This window comes from Pseudochaenichthys georgianus, chromosome 20 (genome assembly GCF_902827115.2).
Source record: "Pseudochaenichthys georgianus chromosome 20, fPseGeo1.2, whole genome shotgun sequence".
Lineage (NCBI taxonomy): Eukaryota > Metazoa > Chordata > Actinopteri > Perciformes > Channichthyidae > Pseudochaenichthys > Pseudochaenichthys georgianus.
The window spans coordinates 15,269,537-15,296,041 of record NC_047522.1 but is presented as its reverse complement, the minus strand read 5'-3'; the positions used below and the strand labels follow the sequence as shown (position 1 = coordinate 15,296,041).

Here is a 26,505-nt window from a genome sequence, read left to right as displayed (position 1 = left end):
AAAAACGAACATCTGGGTTATTTCTTTTTCACATACTTGGACAGGTGTTTTTAGTCAACACGATGTGGACAAAGTAGGAATAATTCTGGGACGTAGTTCTTCTCATGCCCTGAGAACAACACATTTGACAGATTTGTCAAATTTAGAATGTGTTTGCAGAAAAGATTCTGAGTTAATGGCTGGAAGCAGCTGCAGACCTGCAATCTAAATGGTCTGTTTTTGTGCGATAACGCCCTATTAGCCCTGTCTCAGGATGGCGTAAAGGTGTACAAAATTGTGAGTAATTGACATCTCTCGTTCTCATGTTAGTATTGCTATGTGTTAGGGCGGGTATGCTCTCACCATTATAATCCTTCCTCTTCTCTTTAGGGACATCATGCAATTCCGAAGGCTTCACCAAATGTCTGGAGGCTAAACACACATTGTCACTTAAGTCAGAAATGTGTTCAATTCTTTTTTTGTGTGTCTTGATTTTTGTCATATTTAAAAATGAATTGGGATAAAAGGACAGAGATTTAAGAACTACCTGATTTGCTAGAACAACATTTACCAAATGTCAATTATGCTGTTACTTTTGGTTAGCCCCACACAATTATTGTATCGCTACCAAAGATTTAGCCTTAACAACCAAACCTTTCAAAAGTAGACAATATTGAAACAATAAGTGCGATAAATGCAACATTTCCTAGTTTCCTTCTTTTTCTCTAGAATCGTGAAATGGTACAGGTCATTTCCAAAAAACAAGTTTGACAGTTGAGGTTGAACGATGAATTCAACCATTTGGAAAACAACGCTTTTGATACGTTTTCAGGTAACTTTCTGGTTTCCTAGCAACTGCTCATAGCCAAGAAAGTCTGGAACGTAACGATCCGCAAAACAGCCACTTGTCATTTTCGATTACTTTGTTTATGGAGTAAGCAATCTAAATATAAAGTGTTAAAAAGTGAGCTTTGAGGAGCTGGCTCTTTCAGGCTAGCTGTTAAGCTAAGCTAACTCTGCTGGCTTTAGCATAATAGACTGCCATGAGAGTGGAATTGATTTCTTATGTGAATCCACGTTGGAAAGCAAATAAGCGTATTTTGTAAAACGTGAATTATTTTGCTTTCGAGGCAGTGTCAAACTATCTCGTTTTAGGTCAGGCCAGGTTAATGTTAAAAGAATATGGTTATTTACACACTAAAATGCGTGGTGTCAACTTGGTGAACCCATAAATGTGTGCCAAAATATTTAAAAAGACTGAAACTGAGCTGCCATTTCTATAACACACTATACTCCTTTGCAATTGTTGATTAGATGCATAAGGGTATCTCAGTTGCAGCTGGTAATAAATAATTTACAGGTTATTGCATGTTTGAGTTTTGAATCAGCCCCAGTTTACACACCACAGCGTTGACCTTGCTCTGACCTTGTTAATGGACAAAAACTGCCCTGATGTTGACTTCCAGTCGTGGCCCTATATGTGAGAGGGAAGGAGTAAACAATGTCCTCTCCTCTACCCCGCTGATAACTACCCTCTAGTCTGGTTTACACTGCCATTGTTCATCCTCTTTGATTCCTTGGCTCAGATTAAGGCTTTCCCCACCATCCCAGAGGCCCCCAGGATGTCTCATGAGCTCCCCTCTATGTGAGCCCTTGTCCCTGGATACTGTGTGTATGATGTCCCGCCCCCCTGTCAGCTTGAATCACCGTCCTCCCCAGCTCAACATGCTGCTCCCGATGTGTTGGCGGCACCAGCGAATGTGAGTAGACGCTATTGAGACTGACCTTTCTGCGAGAGCACCCTGCGCCCTATGATTCTAACCCATTTGACAGTGAGCGTCTAATAGAATGCTAATGAAGTAACGTGTATAGCAACTGCTGCGCTGTCTCCATTGTAATCATCTGTGGGATTATCCCCTGATGATTATTAAACCAAATCACTGTCATGCGCAACACGGGGCTCATGCTACCGGGTCAGAAATGACTAATGATGCATGCTCGCAAAAATGCATAATGGATGTGACCAAACTGTAAAACTTGTTGCAATAGGAAAATGAAATTTCCATTTCCTGTGTCCCATGAGTAGGAGACGGGCACTTTCCCTTTCCTCAATCTCACTTGAAGATCTGACAGCAAGCTAAGAGATTCTTCCATCAGGGGATGTTTTTTCATTTGAGGCTCTTGTATTTGTATTGGAAGGAGTCCTTCTGTAAGTCTGAATGCAGCCAGAATTATAAAGTGAAGTAGGTAAGCCCATCCATTACTCTGATGGTTAGTGTGTGTGTGTGTGTGTGTGTGTGTGTGTGTGTGTGTGTGTGTGTGTGTGTGTGTGTGTGTGTGTGTGTGTGTGTGTGTGTGTGTGTGTGTGTGTGTGTGTGTGTGTGTGTGTGTGTGTGTGTGTGTGTGTGTGTGTGTGTGTGTGTGTGTGTGTGTGTGTGTGGCCTAGCATTACTATACTTGTGGGGACCTAAATCTGTTTACACAGTCACGTGTGGTGACTCGCCTCCCTTATGGGGACAAAATGGAGGTCCCCATAAGGGGAATCATTAATTTTAGGGTGAAGACTTGGTTAGGTTTAGGATTAGGGTTAGGGTAAGGGTAAGGGTTAGGGTTAGGCATGTGTTGGTTATGGTTAAGGTTAGGATAAACACCAACTGTATTTTGGGACTGGTGGCGCAGTGGTCTGTGCATCAGATCATCAGATCAAGGGGGAGTGCTGGGGAACTCCAGTTCGAAACCCGCTCCTGACACTTCACCCGGATTTGCTCCTGTGGGTATTGTCCACAGTACATGTATGATACCAATGTGTACTTGTAAAAGCACCTCGATGACCGAGGCGTAAAGATGGACGGTGTGGCGCAGTGCGCTGTGCAATGATCATCAGATCAAGGGGTGAAACCCACGGCTGCTGCGTCTGTAAAGCCGGTGTGTCCTTGGGCAAGACACTTCACCTGAACTTGCTCCTGTGGGTATTGTCCACAGTTTCTGACCATTGCCATGTACCATGTATGATATATGTGTAATGTGTGTAAAGCGCTTTGAGTCATTGAAAAAGCGCTATAATAAATGTAAGGAATTATTATTATTAAGTCTCCAGGAAATGCATGTAAGTCAATGTAATGTCCCCTGAAGTGTGTGTGCTGGCACCTCCCACAATGTGAGGCAACACAAACTATAAAAATGATATGTCCTAAAACAAAAGATCAGAACATCTGTTGGAAGATAACACGCCTGCGAACGATGCTTATTCAGCAGAAGCTAGATTGGTACGTGTCAACACTTGCGAATATTTAGTCGCATGAACACCCAGTATAAAATGCTAATCAAATCATGTTTACAAGTAAGTGTTTGCTAAGTGGATGAGTTGCTGCGGCTTGTTTGCTTGTTTCAATATGTGCGTCACCAATTTGCCGCCGTGCAGTTTGTTCCCTAATGTATGTGTCCACCGGCCTGATGTGACTGCAGCTGATTCCAGGCCAGTACACTTACCCCAGGCACAGTGCCAAGGCATAATAGGAAATTTGGTTGTGAAATTCCAATTCTGACAGAAAGCATTAAAGCCAAGCAGAGTGCAGATGAAAAGGGAGCAGCCAGGCCAAAGTGATGACTTCTCATTTCCTACCAACTATATCATATTTCCCTTTGCTTGCAGCCAAGTAAATGAACTAATTGTGCAGCGAGGGTGCCATTGTTTGGACACAGTGTCTATTGTTTTTCATTTTAGATACACACACATGTGACACAAATCATTACTGTTAATGCAACTCTGGTGTTTTTGCCTATGATCTGTTAGAGTTTTAAAGCTGACTGCGTAGCTTTGGCTAAATGTGGCAAAAGAAAATCCATTAAGGGCATTCTGTTGACATGGTGGGACCTTCCATGTCGCTTACACTGAGTCACAAGGTCAGGGTGGCCCGCTCTGACTTTTTGAAGCAGCCGCCACCCTTGTGATACCAAAAGAACACACACTATGTGACAACCGTGATCTTGGGTAACAAATAATGTGACAGCTTCTCAAGCTCCCAGGCAGACGGCCCTGCCTGCGGGGAGTAAGTGAATCTGATTTTTCAGATTCCTGAAAGGGTTAGATTGAGCTTGGGCACGAGGTCAGACGAAAACATGTAGCCCAGTCTGTTGTTTTCACATGCGCCACTATAAACACACAAAAACATGAATCATAACAAATCATAAATGTGCTTCCTTTTAGAAAAAGGAGGGGTAAATGTGTGTATTCACTGGGGATAAGCATATCTCAACACATCTATGAATTAATAATCAGCATGTTCACGTCCCTGGGGATTTACTTACAAGCAAAGCAATCAAACATAAGGGAGTGTAAAAGAAAAGAAACACTAGAAATCTCCGACTACTACACTGGCCTTTCTTCCTTCGATACACAGCACAAGGACACAACAGACGTTCACTGCAAAATACTCAGTCAAATAGAGTGGATATCTGGGGACACACACATCAGACAAGACTGGATTTGAAGATACTTTGGACAAGACACAACCTTTAGATGAACTGCAGCAATGTCACAAATAAGCTCATTGTGATTTAGCTGCTTTCCTGCAGCATCCCTCTGGCGAGAAACTCAAAGGGAGAACAATAGGACCGTCACATGTATCCTAATTCCAGATGGAGACGCTAATCCAGTTCAGAGGCAGCGAGGAAATGGGCTTGTGAGAGCAGACCCTGCAAATACATGCAGATGAGAATGATTATCCTGCAGATGAGCGGAAAGATGAAAACTAATTTAATAATAAGACCAGAAAATTCTCCAAGATAACAGGGATCTGGAGAGCAATCCAAGACCCATCTGGCCTGCTTACACACTGGAGCCATCTTCCAGGCGAGAGCTGTCCACGTAGAGGGTGGTACTGAAAGCTTTGTGAACACCACACACAGGCAATTTCAACATATAGAAGGGAATATGTTGTCGATATTATGAATGCGTATCAGTCCATTGTATATTGAGATTATTATCCGTGTATTTTACTTAATTATAGCCACTCAATCTGCTTTATAATTTAACAATAGGTAATCTTACCTTGCCATACCAGTTTTTTGTCAGTTATAGTAACTATGTACTTCTGTAGTGGAGTGTAACTACTTTTATTTTCTCGATATTCAGAACGTAAGTACATTTGAGATGATTGTAAGTACATTTTACTTTACCTTTTTTTACATTTTATACATGTTTCGTACACCTACTTCATACATTTCGGACCGAAATAATGTTTTTGAATGTTACGGCCCGTCCACACAGCGGCGTGCGTTGAAGCTTGCTGGCGGGCGTGTCTGAAACTCGACCAACAACCTGGGATTATGTATAACTCACTGCTGTGCCCCAGTGTCTGCAGGTCATTATGGTAAGAGGTGATTGATATGTGTATTAGTGTAAAGACACACTAAACCTGCTGCCAGATGTGCACAAATAGGATATGTGTGAATCATATTTTATAAGCAGACAATTTGTTCTTTTTAATATGCATGTAACACGACATTGTAAAGCAGTGATAACACGGCCAGTAGCTTACCTTGCCAACATAGAGTGGTTCATTTCCTGTGTACTCCTCCAAAACGAAGAACTGGTTCCATACCCAGCTGCGTTTGTGCCTGTGCAGGGCCTCCCAGGGGTCCGGATCAGAGTGTGGGGACTTCTCCAGATCCCCAGAGCTGGGATTCAGCCCCAAGCATCCCCTCTCCCGCGAGGGAAACAGGAGTGCCAGGAGAGCCAGGGCTCTGCATATGCCCGAGCAACACCACCCCATCATCTGGATCCCCTCCAAAAGCAGCGATGCCAGAAAAAAAAAAAGGGAAAAGAAAACAGACAGTACGGCTGAAATGTCAAAACCCTCAAGGTTTTATCCACACAGTCCTGACCCTGTGTTTCACCAACGAGCAAGAGCAGTCAGACCATGAAAAGAGCACATGGGTTGAAAAAGAGTCAAGCTCTGCATTTTGCTGTCTTGCTCTTCTTTTTTCCTGATTGGAGACGAAAAGTGGGGTAATTCCCTCCACTTAGGGGCCAGAGAGTTGACATTAAAGCTGGGTAACAGGGTCAGTGGTGACCGGGCAGGCTTCAACACAGGCTGTATAATTGGCACCTATCAGAACAGAGAGAGAGGGAAGGGGGGGAAAAGGGAGAGACACAGAGGAGAGAAGAGAGTTACCGTCAGCAAAATTGCCTCTGTGACCGCAGTCACTTTAGGCAGCAAGTAATGTGCTTGCTGATGCAATGATAATGACGTTTTTCACCAATTCTGGAGAGATTGATCAAAAAGGAGTAGACAGTAAATCTTGCACATACTGTACAATCAACACAATATCCTTCACCCTCACACCTGGCAAATATAAATGGGGGGAGGTCAAAATGTTAATACAGGGAAGATGGACGGGGAAATGACCCGCAGGGAGATTTCACAGAGAATGAAACAACAGTGGCCGCGTTGAATAACAATCACACGCCATTCAGCTGGCTCCCAATTATCTGGGCTTTACCTCACCAAGGTCATTATTGTGTCACATTTTCTTTGTATAAGAGCGTGGCATAATAGTGGCGGGGCTCGCCACTCAACACTAACAAGCCACATGATCTGTGTGGCGAGCTCTCATCACCGAGATAAAAAATAAATCGGAGCTGTCAGCAGCACGATGGCCCGAGTGCTCCTGACCTCTACTCCCAGCAGTCTGTTTGCCGGCCTGAGTACATGCACGGGGTGATCTGTCTCCACGCCGTCGTCATGCCGATCCCCCAAGATGCCAGAACATGAAGACTTGTCAGAGTAAAGAAAAGCATCAGCGCTTAACAGATAATGTTCGTCATGTCACAACACATCCTGGCAGGCCCGAGTAGTTGTGCAATTACATTACACTTCATAATATGTTATCTGCCTAATTTGAAATGCAGTACATGTTTTGATGGAGGAACATTAAAACACGCACAAGACTTTGCTGGGAGATTTTCGCAATATCTTGAAACTGACAGAAATGGCATTTCAACTTCAGGAGATCTTCTGAAAGCAGGCGTTTAAACAACTCCGCCACACATATATTTATTTCCTCCCTGATCTCTCTTTCCCTCTCCTCTACCACAGGAGTATTGGCAGGGCCCTGGATGAGGAAGGTAATTGCTTTGGCATAAAGTGACCTCTTTCTTCCCACACAGATTTTTGAGTTCTCATTTTGCTTCCTCTGTGTTCCCCCTGGCTAAATAGAAACAGCACACGACACTTCCTTGTTTTATTTTGCCATGGCAAAGTCATTATTTGGTGTTAATTATCAACTTAGGAATAAATAATAACAGCTAGACAGGGTTTGGAAGCATCTAGCACCTTGGAGGTTTCTTCTTTTTTGTCTTTAAACATGTTTGTCTTCGTCTTTATAGTCAAGTTGCACAAAACACACAAACACCTACAAGGTAAGGCTTTATCCAAGAAGCCAAACACCCTGAACTCCTTTAATGGGGAATGGAAAAGGCTGCAACACATGAACGTGCACACACATACAGAGTCACTGCCTGTGCATGACAATGTAGGTGGAAAGTGGAGCAGATCTGGCTGCAGGGTTGTGAAGGCAGGTTGCAGCGGTGGTATTGGGGGGGGGGGGGGGGTGGGCGCAGGGTCAGTTTGAGCCAGGTGGCCAGGTTAATGCTTTCATTACGCTGAACAAACCCCGAGATGGGAGGCAGATACAGACGGGAGATAACACTAATGCTCTTTAGGGTGCAGCAGATATTGGCTTGTTATTAAATGAGCTTTGGCTGATTTGCTATGTAGTGAATTTGTCGAGATTATTAAGCAATTGATGCTGCAGGGAAAATCAATCTTTTCAATTCATTTTTATTGTTAATTATTTTAAAGATTAAAAGCACCCAACGGCAAATCTAGCTTGAAATTGGTATACTCGCAAACAAGCAGATGAATGTGTGCTTCATGGACTTGTTTCCTCCTTCCTGTTATAGTCAGGTGATTGACAGCAAGCGGAGTGTAATGCACTGCAGCTCTGATCGGAACACACTCGACTCGGGCACAATGAAGTGACAATTAGGCAGAATTTATTTTTTTTAAACTCGGGCAGAAAAACAAATGCAGGCGTTGTGTCGTCTGTGATGGATTATCTCACTGGGTGGAAGTTGTTTTTGTACAGGGGTGAAAGCCACTTCCTGATGTCTTCAAATATTATGAGGGAGAGTGGAGCTAAAAACCAAGAAAAAGGAGGAATGGGAGAATTGTGCAAAACAGAATAATTGCTTTAAGATCAGATATCAATCCATTTTAAAGGCCTTCTAACTTGTAATCATTCTGCTTTCAAGCAATGGCAATGTTTTGGTGCCACATGTTCTAAGAGCTGGTACCTTTGTTCTCATTATTTACCAATATTGAAATATCAGCATAAAATACAATCTACTGGCCAACTCAGCCGAGCCTTTTAAAGATAATGCTCAAAGTCCATGCTGGACTCCCTGTGGATAAGCAGACTCTTTGTTGGGGCGAAAGTGTCAAAGCGAGGGAAATTAAGTGAAAACGTGAGATCAAGCCGTGAATGTAAAGCCTCCCAGTCATCCCTCGGATCTGTTTCTCTTACACACAGTGTCCTAATCCCATTTGCCAGTCTCACAACAGGATTACCAGTGCTACAGCGCTCAGTAACCAATCACACGCTTCCTCTGATCCATATTCTCCTCAATCATTGAGTGTCTTCACTCGTGGGTCAGAACACACTACACAAAGGGCTCAGAACATAAGTTAATTATGGTTTCAGACACTTCATAAAGGCGGTTTGTGATTTCATTTCATCAAATAGTGAGACCTTTTTTGATGTGAGAAAAGAAAAAGGTTGCATATGAGCAGTGTTCAACAGATTTATCCTGCGCCGTCCCTCTTTGTTTGACTCTTTCGAGGAGAAAAAAGGGGGCAGAGCAACAGAGCGACAACAAGCTGCTGTTTCTTCAAGGACTCTGACTCCTGATTCGGGATCTTGAACCCTGTTGAAGGGTGGTCTCCTCAAATTCCTGATTGTTTGTCTCCAATTATTTTTGAATTCTTCTGGCATCCTAAGCTTGTATTTGAGACTAAATAATGCTGTTTATGTTTCACGTGCTGCATGGAAAGACACAATGCAACATATAGGCTAGCTTTTGTGTAATACATATGATGTATTAGCCTTTTTTCCTTCAATAACCCTTGAAAAGAGAATTTTACAATGTAGCATTATCCTTGAATCCAGAGTGGATCATTTAAAGTAAAAAAAGGCTGAGCTGTGACACTGAAGGAATCCTATCTTAGGCAATTTGTGCTTTTTATTTAATATTCCCATCATAAATAAGCAAAAACGAATCTGTTCAGAGAAAAAGTTAAATATTGTTAATTTGATACTAAAAAGTCCTAAAACTGAGACGTTAAGTTCCCCACAGATGCACAGACACAATAACATCCCTCCATGTCCTTACAGCGACACAATAATATAAATTATGAATGCTGCTTGTGCAGAAAACTATCATACAAAAATAGTGCACTCACTTTGAGGACTACAGGCTTTCAGTTAAAAACCCACTTGTTTTGTACACACAGAGCTCATATAAGTTGATGTATTTTGCTTGTAAATAATACGCTTGTGCTGCAAAAAAACGTCATTATTATAAATCACATTATTGCATGTCCTTAAACAAGTGGAACATTGTTCAAATGTCTTCTTCTTATTCCCACAGTTATTACATGTCATGAATTCTGTTGAAACATGTGGAGGTATTAAAACTAGAAATGTAAAATATTCTTTCATTTTAAAAACCCTAATTTGATTGAATGGAAGTTCATTTTTTTCGCGTGCTTGCAGTTTTTTTTATTCCGCTCCACATTTATAAAATGAGATGTTGCAGTCGTGCACTCAGTGACTCTTCGCAGTGTAAATCAGCAGGGAGCCCTGTGCTCGGCTCCTCACGCGCACGGATGTGACCTGACTGCGTTGACCCTGCTGTTAAGTATCAATCATTGCGCATTAGCTGTCAACACATGCACGATGCAGAAAAAAGTTCGCGGGCGCACCTGTTCCCCGAATCGATAAGAGACAGTTGTCCAATACAATAAAAAAAACAGCGCGCATCATTAATACAGATCGATTAAACATCCCTACAACTTCGGGGGTTTGGATGAAATAAAGAAGACAGAGGATGGTGGCAAATAAGGAACATGTTGGGAATCAGGCACACAGACAGTCAAATGCTCAGCGAGCGTCCGCCGCAGGAAACCCGTGTCCATGGAATACTAATTACAGAATAGGCGACGGGACAACAAATGCACTGAATACATAAGTAGACTAACTGTGATGCATTGTGGGGAATGTTAAATAAACTCTACAATTGATTAAAACTATCCTCAGTGCGCTTTAACATATATTGGAATAATTACTCACCAGAAGAAGGTAACTTCGCCGCGGCACAGATGGTGTCTGCTGCTAAAAGTTGTTTTGTTCACACCACGCACCAAACTGAGAAAAACAGCTCATGTGAAAATGAAGAGTTTGAAAGTTTTCATGATGAAATTAGTCCTGGTGGCAGAGCAGGGATGCTGGAGATCGGCTACTGGATCGCGCGTAAATGCTCACCCTTGGCGGGGATGTGGCAAGTCTGATCCTTCTCTCTCTCTCTCTCTCTCTCTCTCTCTCTCTCTCTCTCTCTCTCTCTCCCTTTCTCCCTCTCTCTCTCTCTCCTCTATCCTGCGCAGTGCTGCCTCTGTGCAGGGAACCCCAGCTGCAGGCTTTTGGGTATCTATCGCGGTCTTACATCGGCAACAGGGGACGCGCAGCAGCGAGGAGAGTCAGTGCGCGTATACGAGACAGGAAACGCTCCCATCTGAGCCAAATCCTCCCTGACTGGAGCGGAGGGAGCCTATCGAAATAGTTTGACCAAAATAAGTTAGCGGGGAGGGAGCCAGAGACACACGCAGCGTATCGGCAGAGAGAATGAGAAGCCGAGTTTCCAAACCTGCCAGGTTTTTGGCAGCAGATGGCATGTGTACTGTTACATGATTGCCTCGCTGGTGAGAAGGAAAATCAATACTAAATTCTTGACACCTTCGACCAATGATAGGAAATGAACGCCTCTCTGGTTCACATTGAGGATTAATTAACTCCTCAATACAATAATTGCATGTTTGAGGAGAAAATTAAAGGGTCCCGTTTTTTTTAATTTGCATTGAATAATTCGTACTTTCCAAATTGACTTTTTTTCCCTTTTTAACTGCACTTCCTCATCTCTATTTCTGTTTTTCATCCAATTAGCTGCAAACGGAGCCCCTGCAGTGGAAGAAGAATGCACCATGAGACTGGGCTCTGTGAACTGCTGCACCATACGCTTACATACCTTTGAAAGCAAAACCAGTAGGCTATTAGTTACCATTTTAATTAGGGACCGTAAACATTGCACAGGCGTCCCCAATTAATAACAGGTGCATTTGCACAGCTTCTCTTCCCGGGCCTCAACAGAGTAAACAGTTTGAACTCTCATTTCTACATACATCGATTTGCAATATTTACACCTGTTCTCCCATGAGAAAACACTATTCACTTTCAACACAGTCCTGATCATTAGCCATCCTCTGTGGGATTGTCGTGGTGCTAATAGCATTTTTTTTAAACAGAAAACATTTCAATTGTCACTTAGTAAAAAGGAGCACTGACCCAAACTAATAGAAAGAGCAGCCTCTGTCTGTCATACCTGCAAAAGCAGTTAGCGAAAGTGAAAAAGGACACAGGGGACAATGGACAGGTAAAACAAAAGGCTAATATAATGCAATGCTATATATCGAAAGGAATAAACATGGACTAAATAAGGAATCAACTTAAAGGGAAATGGAGTACAGAGAGTGTGGGGGTGTGATAATAGAGGGAAAGGTGAAAGGGAGGAGAAGAGGGAGGTGTATTGCAGGAGGGGGGGGCTGCAGTTCAGCAGTGAGAGTTATTTAATTGGAGAGTGACATTGGGAGCCGCTCGTCAGCTCTTCCCCATCAATCACCGGCGGTCAGGAGACGCCTGAGGTGATGTGGCCCCCCGTCCCATTCCCCATGGGGCCCCCCGGCATTTAACTGCCATGCCTCCATTACATCTCCCACCGCCCTTACCTCCCCCACCCCGCATCAGGGTGCTCTGACCTCCACTCACCTGGCCAACTGTTATCGCCCCCCCGTGACAAACTGCCTGATGGGTCTTTTGTTCAGCGACTAACAAGAACAACAGTGGAGGGTTACTGCAGCAGCTTACACAGCTCTGATAAATATGACCTCCAAGGACGACGCCGTTTTTGCATATTTGCCACTCAGTATTTACATTTAGTATTTACATGCTGTTACGGCTCCGATACAATCAAATAAGCCAAAGTAATACTGACAGCCTATGATAATGTTTTCATAAATGTTTAATTTGATCAATTTAGCTTGGTATGGCTGAAGCTACACTTCTCCATTCTTTGTTGTTCACCATCTTAACTGATTGTATTGGCATTGCTTCTCTTCACTGGCATGTAAAGAAAAGCATGGAATAGAGTATCAGGGTTATAGTACAATATACATACAACTTGTTGACAGAGAGCAGCATTTTTTAAAAGGCATAAATAAAACACAATAAAGCCTTCGTCCAGAAATGTCGTTGTTTATTCAAATCACAATGATTTTAGCTTCATCTGTTTTAACCTTGTATTTAGGCTATAGTTATATCATTATATACCCAGATGTTTTTACTAAATTGACTGTTTATCAATTTGCCTAATTTAGCTGACAATTTATATTCATCCATTGAGCAATCTGTTTTAAATGACAGGCTAACCCAGCTAACATCTGCTGTCCGTCCATTATCTTTAGCTTTCTTTTAAGAATGTTTATAATATTATTTTACAGTTTATCTCCTACTTTTTGATAACTATTTCCACCTTTAATCCGTCATTTTAAGTTAACAATCCTAACTCTTCTTTCTATACCTTAGGCCAATAAATGTAACAAGTTCATCCATGACTTCAAGATAACTCTTTCAACCGATTATCCATTACTTTGAGCAATTTTAACAATATATCCGGTACTCATTTAAGTGTCCTACGATATTTGACATTACATTCAAGTAGAATTTGATACATTTCAGCTGTTTAAACAACTCTGCTCTCTTGCCATCTACTTCTCAAACACCTTCAATCACCACAGCAGTGCTCTGTGCTTCAGACTCTCTGAGCTACTCTGAAACCTTTCTATGTACCAGACAACTACACACGTAACCCCCCCTGGGTTACAAGCACCTCCAGTTGTAGAGCACTGCTTGAGCAGACATATAAATATGGATTAATACTCTTAATCGCAAGATAAGTAATGCTAATTGCTGATCAATTGCTGACCTTCTAAAAGACAATTGACATTATAATTCCAGTAACTGCCTCTTACAGTCATTGGAAACAGATGATAGTAACATTGACTGTCCAATTCCAGCTGTAAACAAGGTATTGATTTCCCCGGTGGACTTTTAAACGAAAGCATGTTGCTGTGCTCACAGCTAAAGAGCCGTCATAACATATGTTTTTTTAACAGCACTGCAGACACAAAGCACTACATGGACTGTGAGGCACAGCAATAAAGAGAACAATGTCGAACACAAACACGACTGCTGTCTTATTATGTAGATAAGAAAATCCAAATAATATTTGTAGTTTAATTATTTTTGAAGTTTATGAAAATACAATTCACTACCCTGCATCGGTCTTCTTCTTTGGTGCCGGCGGAGCAATGATTCAAAGCAAGTGACCTTTTTCACACAGTGATCTTGACAGTGGGAACCTGATTTATCTTCAAACTGACTTCCATTTAGTAGTTGTTATGATTAATCTCTGACTCCTTCTCTTCCTCATAATTGCAAAGAGACATTTGGCGCAAAAGCTAAAATGCCCCCTACATTTTATTTTATTTAACTCTAATTCCTTTCGTTGATTGATTTTTCTTTCTGTCGAGCTGAGACACTTTCAGGGGGCAGTTATTTTTTGCTCGCAGCGTGGGTTTTGCATTTCACACAGTATGTGAACATGCATTACACTACACAGCGTTCATAAGGCTGCAGAGAGCCGAGGATCAGAGGCGCTGTGATGTTCAAGGGACAGTTGATGTCTGCCTGACTCCGCCACCGCCACCAACATACAAAATATAAACTTATTTGCACGTGCTGCATCACAACATTCTCCTCTTTCAAATACACAGGGATTTGGACTAATCATCCAGCAAGTATTGAGCAATTCAGTTTTCATTTTATGCAAGAGGGTCGAAAGTGAACTAATGGATGACCTAATCACGGGGGATTGGATGTATCGATCCTCATGGTCATATTCTCATTGTCTGTCAGGCCACTGAGGCTGGAGGCGGATACCATTCCTCACGGGCTGAAACCACCATATTCAAGAAACCCTCATTGAGATTACACTAATTTAGCCCATACCTCTTCTGTTCCCCTGGGGGTTAAATAGATTACGGGGGAGGAATGGCAATCCTGCTGAATTGCAGTTTAGAACTCGTCTTCCAGAGGTTTAGATTTAGAATAATTTAATGTAACAGGTTTTTATCATCCCTACTCCCTTTTTAGGTATTTTATTTTTTTCCTCAGAAGGAGATGGGGCAGCACATTGTACGTCTCTGTGCACCCCCCCACATATAAATTGTCTTAATCCTCATTGATATACAGTGTGTTGAAAATGTTGTCATGCTTGCAGATGCAATTTTGCACGCAGGCAAAATTATGACTTGGCAGTCGGTGACACTGACTACCAACACTGCAGAGACACTCATTCTTCAAGGACAATCTTCTGCATCTGTGCAAATAATCAATGTAACTGAAAGTTTATCATGAACTCGTGGCATTTCTTATATCCCGTCAGGTAATAACGCTTCGGGGAAATCCCCCCCAGAAGTAAAGGGATATTCCGTCTTTCTCAAGAAGATCGAGAACCGTTATAAAACAAATAGGGAAATACTCGAGATAGATAACATACAAGTACAGAGGTCAGTCTAAGCAATTTCCCTCCAGACGCGTCACAGCAGGTTCTGAAAGAAAAACGTCTCACAGCAGACAGACATGTTCATTCACCTCACTTGGTGTCGACTGAGACGGCTTCCTGATCCGAATCCTAATGACACAGCGACTTGCTAGCATTCAGTGGTCTGCGTGTCACAGAGCCGTGGCAGCTCAGGCTCTCAATTCACACTACACCAAATCTCTGCCAAATGGGAATAAAGCTGTCAAAAGAGATCCTCCCTGTCAACACAACCATATATTATGCTGTGATACACTGCATTCAGCTTGTAGGAGTTCTGAGACCTTGGATTTGATTCATGCCTGGCATTCTTTTTTACAAAAAACTAAAAAGAGAACTAAACTAAGCTCCACTAATTCAAAAGTCAGTATTCTAAATGTTAGTTGAATGGGGTTTACATCATGGCAAATCCACTGACAATTACCATCCAACCACCATTAGTGGTGGTTGGATGGTTGGGCAAGTTACTTTTAAAAAGTAACTTGTAATAGTTATAGTTACTGCTCTCAAAAAAGTAATTAGTTATGAGTTACTAAATTATAAAAGTAACTAGTAACAAGTTACTTTACTTTACTTTAAAAATAATAACAATAAAAATACAAGTTTTTGTGTTGTTCTGGCACAAGAGAAAAGACAACTCCCCATCATTGTAGCAATTATCATTATGAAATAGTAGAACAATAAAACACAAAAGTGCGAATTTAAAAAGATCGTTTTTTGGCTGTTTAGATGGTGTTGCTCCATCTGGGTCACTGCCGGTGGTTGAGACGGTAGGGTCTTTGGCGACTAGTTTTATAGCTCCATGTACATTACTTAGGTGCTTCAGGAGATTGGCATTGCTGTTTTTCGATGTGGAAAATGCTTTCTGTCCTGCACACAGTTTACATTTTACCGTAATATTTTTTGCGTCCTTTATCCCCACAAATTGAAAATAGTGGTTATATTTCCAAGTTGCAAATGCGCTGCTGCTCTCGCTGATACTTGCATCTGCCATTGTGTGTGTGTGTGTGTGTGTGTGCTGGTGGTGGTGAGCGTTGCCGTGTGACTCTTGCGGCTTTCACACCAACGCTTTTCCCTTTCTAGGTCCGAGCTAGAGCTTTTCTGGTTCAGCTCCGGTTTCCCTTTTCTGCTCCCGCTCTGTTCACACCGCCCAGAGCCCGACTGGTGCTGCCGCTGCTGCATCATGACGTCACCGTTTACATCGCTGATTTGCTCCCCAACGGCGTTACGGCGCGCTCACAACAACAACAACAACAACGCTTCCACGGGAGTTTATTCTCCCGTTAGCTCCCGGTTAGCTCACACTGCAGCGGCCGCTGCTCTAAAGTATTCACTGTCCGACTCACACAAGCAGCTTATACATATCCCCAGTTCCCCTTAAGTGAATGTGTGTCAGTCTGAATTGATGCTGTTTGGCATCACAACGCTGTTATGACATTTTCTCTGGTATAAAATGGGTGATGTTAGCATAGCAACCGAAGTTAAACTGACTACTTGCTATTGCCATCCTATTGTGGCATAAACCGTTTTCTACAGGCACATTTTACCGGCGTATTTTTATTATGATTCTACTTGTGATAGTCGGACACGACAACCTGTGCAGCCCATGTATTGATTCCATCCGATAGCTGCTATAATACAAAACAAAACGTCTGCCTCTCTCCACAATGATCAATAACAGCGAACGGATGGTCAAAGTAAGGTACAAATAAACAGAATCACACGAAGCCTGGTTAGTGTTGCCTGACTTTATAAAGTGTGTTTCTAAGTACTACTGCTTGAAGGCAGGCATGACAGTCGACCCATGTTCAGGGGAGGTGGGTTTAGTTTCCTGCACGCCTCGACGTAAGAGAGACGTAAGCGACGCCACCTCTTAGCTCCGAAGCTCTTGCCTCTAGACCAGGGGTGGGGAACCTCCGGCCCCCGGGCCGTATACGGCCCGCGAGACCTTTTGCTACGGCCCTCGAGGTAATTTATAAACATACGCAAAAAAGAAAAAAAAGAAAGAAATCTAGACCGAAAACAAATTAAACAAGCGAGTACCTGTTTTTCCTGGCCAAGGTCAGGGTCCTTGAACACATCACGAGCCTAACGTGTCATCACGTGGTATATGTCTCGTCTGACAGGGATGCAGTTCTGACCATGGTTCTGACGGAGAGCACCAGAACGCCGCTCCGCCACTTCCACAAATTGCAGTACCCATAAGGAGCCGTACACATGCCGCAGTTTTTGCGTGGCTGTGTCTTTAGTTGAAAGCCCAGTGGTCTGTTCATCTGTCATACTGATCATAAAGTCAATAACTGTGTTATTAGCATCTGGTTAGCTAGCTATGCTAACGAATATAAGAAGCTTTTTTTGCCCAAATCCTACCGGCCCACATTTGTAAGTGTTCCGGCCACTCCCTTTTTTTTTTTTGCTTACCTAAATCCTACCGGCCCACATTTGTAAGTGTTCCGGCCCAGCCCAGCCCAGTGGGGTGTGGCCAGAGTTGGGTTGTAACGGAATACATGTAACGGCGTTACGTAATCAGAATACAAAAATCAAGTAACTGTATTCAGCTCGCGTTACATTTCAAAAACGAGTAATCTGATTACAGTTACTTTCGTAAACCTGAAGTGAATACATTTTGGATTACTTATTGGAATTATAGGTGGAAAGATTTCCTCACAACATTTAATATTCATTACTAAAGGTAAAGCCGAATCATCACAGCGCACAAAACCGCGCAGATAGACCAAAAAGGGGAGCGTTTGAAAAAAATGTGCGGGTCCGCTCAGTGAAACAATAACAACGTAACATGGAGGAACAAAAGTCTGCGTTTACATCGTGTGTGTGTGTGTGTGTGTGTGTGTGTGTGTGTGTGTGTGTGTGTGTGTGTGTGTGTGTGTGTGTGTGTGTGTGTGTGTGTGTGTGTGTGTGTGTGTGTGTGTGTGTGTGTGTGTGTGTGTGTGTGTGTGTGTGTGTGTGTGTGTGTGTGTGTGTGTGTGTGTGTGTGTGTGTGTGTGTGTGTGTGTGTGTGTGTGTGTAGAGGCAGGCCCACCTTAACCTGCCATCAGCCCCAGGGCCTGATGGCAGGTCATTCATAGCCTCGGCAGGCTCTGTGATCGCACTTCTCCACTCTGCTCTATGCGCGCCTGGTCCTCTCCTCCAGATCAGTGACGTATCGGGCCTCCCTCATGTATTTGTCCGGTTGCCGTTGGCTCCCCTCCACGTAGCAAGTCCTCGTCGTCCTCTCCATCTCCTCCCCTCCCTCCCTCCTGTCTGTTTTTCCTCTCACGCTACTCCATCGCTATCAGAACCAGACGGCCTACTTGGCTCCGAGGCCCCGCGGCCGGCAGCGCTGCCACTCGGTACAGAACTCATCTGTCCTTCCTCCTCATCCTGGCCTACAGGTTTAAAATAACCTGTAGGCTTCGACATGTTTTGTAATAGCTGCTGGTCTCGAGACTCCTTTACCCTCAACAATTTCCTTTTCCGAGCTCCACTCTCAAACTTTTTCTTCTCAAACTTTTTCTCCTAAACAACCTTCATCTGTCACTCAATCAGTCGCAATTTGAATAAGTCACATGTGAAGCATATTCTCATTCTGATTGGCTGTTAAGTGGTGCCCACTGACTGTTTCGGAGTCATCTCTGGAATCCATCGATCTGATTGATTAGCGGAGCAAATGATCAAAATACTACGGAGGGAAGATATTGTCGTTTGGATTACTGGTCTGGGGGAAGCTCGCGAGTGTGTGTGTGTGTGTGTGTGTGTGTGTGTGTGTGTGTGTGTGTGTGTGTGTGTGTGTGTGTGTGTGTGTGTGTGTGTGTGTGTGTGTGTGTGTGTGTGTGTGTGTGTGTGTGTGTGTGTGTACGTGTGTACGTGTGTGTTTGTGTAATTTTGCGTTTGTGTGTATTGTGTTTGTTTCCCGGGGGAAACACTCACGAGAAGCACCGGCTGTTGTTATGCCTGCTGTGACGTCAAATTACTCCGTCCTCCGCTTGTAATTATGCAACCCAGTCTCACGGCATTTCGTGTTCACCAACACGATTTTTAATCTATTGATTCGTGTTCACCATCACGATTTGCCCCTTTTTTTCGTGTTGCACAGCACGATTTTAAAAGCAATGTATTTCTACTGGTAACGTGTTTCGTGCCTGCAGGCTGCAGCACGCCTTTTTCTCCGGTCGGGTCGTGGAAGACCGGAAGCTGTGTGGTTCATAAAAACATGTTCTTACTCAATATCAAGCCACAATTATTGCTTTTATTTTAAATCGTATAATTTCGGACTTTTGTTGCCTCATATAATTACATATAATTAATAAATGGGTGAAAATCACTTGTGTCCATAATGCGCAGCATTACCCACATGACAGCTCATTGCTACTTTGTAATTCTACTCCACTACAATTCAGAGGTTAACCTGGTATTTTTACTCCACTGCATTTATTTGAGTTACTTTGCAGATTCTGATTAATTATGTGAAATATAAACAACCCTTAAATCAGACTTTAGCTACACCTGAGTAAAATTCAGGTAAGGTGATTGTCAAGTGCCAACAATCAGGAGAGATATTTGATAGTTGGTGCTTGAGAAGACTAAATATGTATCTGCAATTGACATGAATGGAAACAAGTAATAAAGTATATTCATTACTCGTTATTCTCTACTAATAGTTAATTAAAGACTGTATATTATGGCTATTTTGCACATCCCTTTCAAGATTTTCAAAGGTTTATTGACATATCATACACAACTACGGTGTATTTATGCAATGAATGAAAAACTTGGGTCACAGGTTCCTCAACAGTGCATTACAAGACATCTATCAATATGTGTGTACCTCCACCATTAAACTGTCATATTCTGCACATTTCTTATTCTATCTACATACATAAGAGTATAATTAATGTGTATAATATCAGTTAAAATAAGTGCTTCAACATAGTTAACATTGCAGGAAAGCAATATATTAGACGTTAATTACTTTGTCAGGCTTAATATTTAATATTTAATGTTTAAATAAAGGTTAATCCGTTTTTCTGTTTTGCACCTTCTCCTATTAATATCTGTGTACATCCTGCACTAAACTGTTTTATTGTAGAGATCACTTATAGTATCTTTTTGATTTTGTATATTCTATATTTCTATATTTATACTTTCCCCCTATGAAAGTATGTACTCTTAATATTTTTTTAATCAAATATAACACAAACAAACAATAATTCAATAACGTGCTTTAACCACTAGGAGGTGCACACAAGGTGCACACAGCCATACTAACTTTGTATTATTAATGTGTATGTACAACATCTGAAGATGTATAGTTTTATGCATGCTTTCACATCATTTTACAGCATATTGCTATACTATTTCAGACTCAGTATTTACATTCTTACATTCAAGAAAATCAGTAATATCTTTGAAAACTACAGTCCTTTTTTATCAGCTGTGCACCGTTATGGTGTAAATATAACCTATCTATTAATTAGATCAAATGTAAAAGTCAGCCGAATTAGTGTTGATACTGCAAGGAGACGTATTGTATGAAGAGAAATTGAAGATGTTGTTTAATTGTTGATATATTTATGATCCACGTCAAGTATTCAGTTTCGTCGCCATTTCTTCCAGTTTTTCCAAAGGTCTTCTCATCAGGGCTCTCTAAATAAATAACTACGGCAGATCTGTAGTATGTAATACAGCCGAACCGTGTATTACAATGCCGTTATGTGATGACTTTCAAAGAGAAAAGCAAGAGCACTCGGAATTAAGTATTATATTATACTTTTAAAATGTTTTCCGGATTTCATATAATATAAACACCAAATCCCAGCATGCATTGCGGCTAACACATCCAATCAGTGAGCTTAAAACCATAGCTGAGGATCTTGGGTAATCGCTCGAAATGCCTACGTCTGTTTCCTGTTATATTTATTTTGAAATTCAGTTCCTGACGGACGCCAAAAAAGCCCGAGATTATGGAATTAAACCAATAAATAAAAGCAAGGATAATTGTGTGTTATTGGTGAGTAAATAACAGTGTGTTATTTTGAAAAGAATAACAAATTAGAAGGAAAAAAAGATTTAAAAAAATACAGATTTCAGTATCCTGAGGCTCTGAGCCCCATTTATTTTCCTCACAGACGACAACAAATGTCCGAAATTATACGATTTAAAATAAAAGCAATAACTGTGGCTTGATATTGAGTAAGAACATGTTTTTATGAACCACACAGCTTCCGGTCTTCCACGACCCGACCGGAGAAAAAGAAGTGCTGCAGTCTGCAGGCACGAAACACATTACCAGTAGAAATACATTGCTTTTAAAATCGTGCTGTGCAACACGAAAAAAAGGGGCAAATCGTGATGGTGAACACGAATCAATAGATTAAAAATCGTGATGGTGAACACGAAATGCCGTGAGACTGGGTTGAATTATGCCGTTACAAGCTTCAAAGTTGTATTTATCATCTGAATTTGCCGAAACAAGTTTAATATTCTGAAAGCCAAGACTTTGTTTATTTGAAATGAGATGAAAACAAACTGTAACGGACCCTGCCATGTTATCTATGATTACTATACGCCTTACATTCATAATGTCAGCCGGAGGGAGGAGGAGTGAGTGGCGAGTGAGAGCTGTCATCTTCCCTTTACAAGCTGCAAAAATATATTTATCGTGTGATTTTGGAAATAAAAGTTTCATATACTGAAAGCCAAGACTTTGTTTATTTAAATGTTTTTTAAAAACATCCGAAATAAAAAACTTTTTTTTTTTTATTTACATTTTTTTTTAAACTTTTTTAATGGCTCATGATAGGCCCCTGATCTCCGTAGGCCCCTGGGCTTCAGCCCAGGTCAGCCCGTGCATTAAGGCGGCCCTGTGTAGAGGTGTGTGTGGTTAAAACACATCAGCCACACCGCTATTTAGCCTTTCTAATGATTCTGAAGGTAAACACAGTGAAGGCGGTGCGTGAAAGGCACTGTGCGGCGCGCTCTCTTCTCAGAGGCTGAGTTAACCCTCCCGCTGCCTCCTGGTGCTGCAGAGATTTCATGAAGTGAAGGAGGTTTTCCTTCTATAAAACAGCTGGCGGCAGCAGATACTGTGAGAGTCACAGACATGAATACATAGATCAAGGCAGACTGGTGCACACACTCTCCTGTTTTGCTGATGCCGGTGCTTAAACAAATATAGCTCTACACCCCTGGCCGAAATGTCCTTAAAATGAAGTCTGAGTTCGACATTTTAATTCATGTCCTACCCAGAATCCTCAGCTATCGTTTGGGACTACACCATGTGCTTAGCTTGACAAACCCCGTGATCAGTCCTCAACCTCTGTGATTGGATGGTGGAGTGCGCGAAGTTTACACAGAGCGTCAAAAAGGACTTTGAAATGGAATGAAACCCATCGACGGCACACTATTCAAAACAGGAATCGAACGTGTCCTACCCCCCCTCCTCCCCCCTTAGGTCACAGGCTCCTCCAACAGTGCTACGCAATAAAACAGATACACAGAAAAAATAGTGAAATAGTGCAATAAGAGTCTATATACAAGTGATTGGAATATGATATATTAGATAAATAATTTCTAAGTAGCAGCCAGATGAATGTTATTTCTAAGTTCAGGTGTTTAATAGTCTTATGGCCTGTGGGATGAAGCTGTCTCTGTGTCTGGTGGTTTTAGTCCGGATGCTGCGTTACCTTCTGCTAGACGGCAGCAGACAGAACAGTTTGTGGCTGGGGTGATGGTGGTCTTTTATAATCCTGAGGGCTTTCTTTAAGGTTAACCTGGTATTTTTACACCACTACATTTATTTTAGTTACTTTACAGATTTGGATTAATGATGTGAAATATAAACAACCCTTAAATCAGACTTTAGTTACACCTGAGTGAAATTCAGTGAAGGTGATTGTCAAGTGCCAACAATCAGGCGAGATATTTGATAGTTGGTGCTTGAGAAGACTAAATATCTGCAGATCCATTTAAAGCATATTCATTACTCGTTATTCTCTAATAGTTCATTAAAGACTGTATATAATTGCTATTTTGTACATCCCTTTCAAGATTTCAAGATTTTCTAAGGTTTATTGACATACAACAGTGTAGTTATGCAATGAATGAAAAACTTGGGTCACAGGTTCCTCAACAGTGCATTACAAGACATCTATCAATATGTGTGTACCTCCACCATTACACTGTCATATTCTGCACATTTCTTATACTATCTACATACATAAGATTATAATTAATGTGTATAATATCAGTTAAAATAAGTGCTTCAACATAGTTAACATTGCAGGAAAGTTGATTGTCAAGTTCCAAAACAAACCATGCAATTTAGACTTTGTCAGGCTTAATATTTATCTGTAGATAGATACCCACAAAGCTTTTTTCCTATTTAAAAGAAGACCATAACCTAAATTATTCTTTAATGTTTAAATAAAGCCTTATTAGTTAGCACATTCTCCTATCAGGCACTACACTGTTTTATTCTAGATATCATTTGAGTATCTTCTTGATATTTTCTATTCTATATTTATATCATTGACCTTCTACTTTCCCACTATTTTGTATGTACTCTTAATATTTAAATGCATTCATAAAATATAACATATTCAAAAGTGCTTTACAAAAATGAAAGACATTAAGAAAAAGGCATTTTAAACAGTCATTAAAAAGCAACACAATCTTCCTGCATTGCAATTACTCTAAACGTGTAATAACGTGCTTTAACCAGTAGGTGGTTTGGGTTAAAAGGCTGTCAAGTTTACAGTGTTAACAAAATAAAATATACTGCTGTTTCCGGTTTAGTTTACGACGAATATTATTTTGTTATTGTTTTGATATTTGTAACACAAAAGCGATGTAAAAAACCCATAGAAACACAGAAAAGATGGTCTTAACATGACCCAGTGGTCTAGAAGTTAATAAAAAACAATAATATCAAAACAAAATATTACTACTAACTTTATTGTGAAATTAAAACAGAACCGTAAAAGAATAGTTTCCGGTCTATTCTGATGCCCGATCTCTGGAGATAAATAAAGAACTATGACAGATGTGTAATAGTTAATGCAGCCAAACCATTTATTACAATGCATTCATGTGATGACTTTCAAAGAGTAAAGCAAGCACTGCTGAATAAAGTATGATTTTCTCTTTTACGAAACGTTTTTTTTTTTCATGCAGTTGGAGGTCAACCAATCACAGAGCTTGAGGACTGATCACGGGGTTTGTCAAGCTAAGCACATGGTGTAGTCCCAAACGATAGCTGAGGATTCTGGGTAGTGTAGTGTCTTCTGCCATCCAAAAACTCCGAAAAAATATTTGTTTCTCCGAATCGAAGGGGAAAAATACAAAAGCAAAAGCATTTTAAGGAAGCATTTTAAGGAAGGCCAGAGCTTCAGCTGTGTCAAATAGATTGTTCGCTTTAGTTAACGTTATTTAAAAGATAATGATCATGTCCCCTATTGTATTACGAGCAGTATAGTATAAAATATATAGATATTAATTTCATGATGATAAACATTGTGGAACAATGATGAAACATGGGAATGGATGTGGCGACGTAAAACTGACACAAAACAACAACAAACTTTTGCCAGCCAATTGGAGAGTTTCATCAGCAGCACGTGGTAAAAACCACCAATGAGCGCTCAGCTCGAGATACCAGCGAGCCGTTTCCCATCAAGCATTTCGCTTCCGCAACTCGTGGAGAGCAACTGCGCCAACTCGCCTCGCCTCGCTCTCAAGGCTGCGGGCGTCTTTGTCCCGCGAGATTTCAAAGTCTCATGTGGGCGAGCCTCCAGAGCAAGTCGGACAAAATTACTAACCATCATGCAACGCACTAGCAAGATGTTGATCGCAACTGCGCAGGTCTGCGCAGGTCTTGCTTGTCTCAAACAAGCCTAGTGTATTATGTTGTTACAACAGGGTTCAGGGGGAGTGGCTGTACGGCTGTACCCGTAGGATAGAAAAGGGAGAAGTGACGTCTGACTCAGAGGTCGCGCGGCTATGGAGAAGAACGTGTTGCCCACATTCTGTTACTGAGTTTAGGCTAGTTAGCTAGCAGGTTTATTGTTTTGGGTGCAGTCACTTTTGCCTCCACTTGCTGTTCAAATAAATGTTGAAAGAAAAAGTTAATCTGTTTACAGTTCTGTTTTATGCAACCTGATCTCACCAGAATGCGTGACTCCACCACGACTTCTTAACACCACAATGCGTGGTGGAGTCACGAACTTTGTTACATTTACGTGTCGGCACCATGCAAACAACCCCTATGTAAAGTGAATGAGGCTCCTTTGTCGTGGTGCACACACGCATTTCTACAACGTCCCGCAGTGAGCTTTTATGCTATAAAACGTTTTTTAAATCTACTTTATAGCTCACGGGAGGCTTCTTTTATTTTATTTGTATTCATAATTATTTTTATTTTTCGTCAGAATGTAAAAATTACATTAGTTACGAATTTGTGTTCTCAAAAAACAGTGCATTGTGTGTAATGCAACTGTGATTTTTATTAAATTAGTTAGTTTTTAAGGAAGCTTCAGCTGTGTCAAATAGATTGTTCCCTTTAGTTAACGTTATTTAAAAGATAATGATCATGTCCCCTATTGTATTACGAGCGTCCATTCCCATTGGATAACGGAGAATTTTACACCCGGAAGTAAGTTTTCTCCTTACTGTCGATTGATTTTACAGTGATATCTGAACTACTCATCGACCAAAAAACACCAGATTATCCTTGTTAATTACACAACATTGATTGGTTTAAATTGTGTACAATGCTTTTGTGTTTTTAACCTTCGATTCGGAGAAACAAATAGTTTTTTCGGAGTTTAGACACTACAGAGTTTCCGAAGACACTACACTACCCAGAATCCCCAGCTATCGTTTGGGACTACAACATCCGCCTTGCTTTACAAACCCCGTGATTAGCCCTCAAGCTCTGTGATTGGATATTGGAGTGGCAGTGCGACAAGGTTACGGTGTCAAACAGCTCTTTGAAATGGAATGGAACCACGCCAGACTATCCAAAACTGGACTTGGACGGGTCCAGCCCGGCCCTCCCCCCCATAATTACACTTGCTGGCTATTGTGTTTCGCAACATGTTCTATGGCACGTCTCTACTGGGAAATGTAGTTTTAAAAGACGTTTTCGTATTTCCCACAATTAGAAGTTGCCAGTATTAAACTGTATACATCCCTGGAGGTTTAGGGGATACGAAACACATTGGTGTTATCAAATTTAAAACATATAATTAATACATGGGTGAAAATTGCTTGTGTCCATAATGGGCAGCATTAATACCACATGACAGCTAAGGTCAGAAGAGCTTTATTTAACAGCTGGTCTTATGTCTGTGACCCCTCCTGTTGTTAATTGATAAGCCTGAAACATGCACTTGTCAAGGTTCAGATGCACATTTAGCAAATATGGCAGTAGCCATCGATCATCTTAAGTTAAGATACTTTATTGATCCCAAGTTGGG

The 26,505-nt window shown here is 41.4% G+C and overlaps 1 protein-coding gene across 1 annotated transcript in view; it reads right to left on the bottom strand.

Annotated features, from left to right (window-relative positions):
- LOC117465457 (cadherin-7-like) overlaps positions 1 to 10,554 on the bottom strand; it is a 112,353-nt gene extending 101,799 nt beyond the window's left edge. Inside the window, 2 exon segments of the mRNA XM_034108258.2 lie at positions 5,520 to 6,089; positions 10,393 to 10,554. Of these exon segments, the coding sequence (XP_033964149.1) occupies positions 5,520 to 5,756 (237 nt within the window). The 5' untranslated portion in view covers positions 5,757 to 6,089; positions 10,393 to 10,554.
- Between the last annotated feature and the right edge of the window lie 15,951 nt (positions 10,555 to 26,505).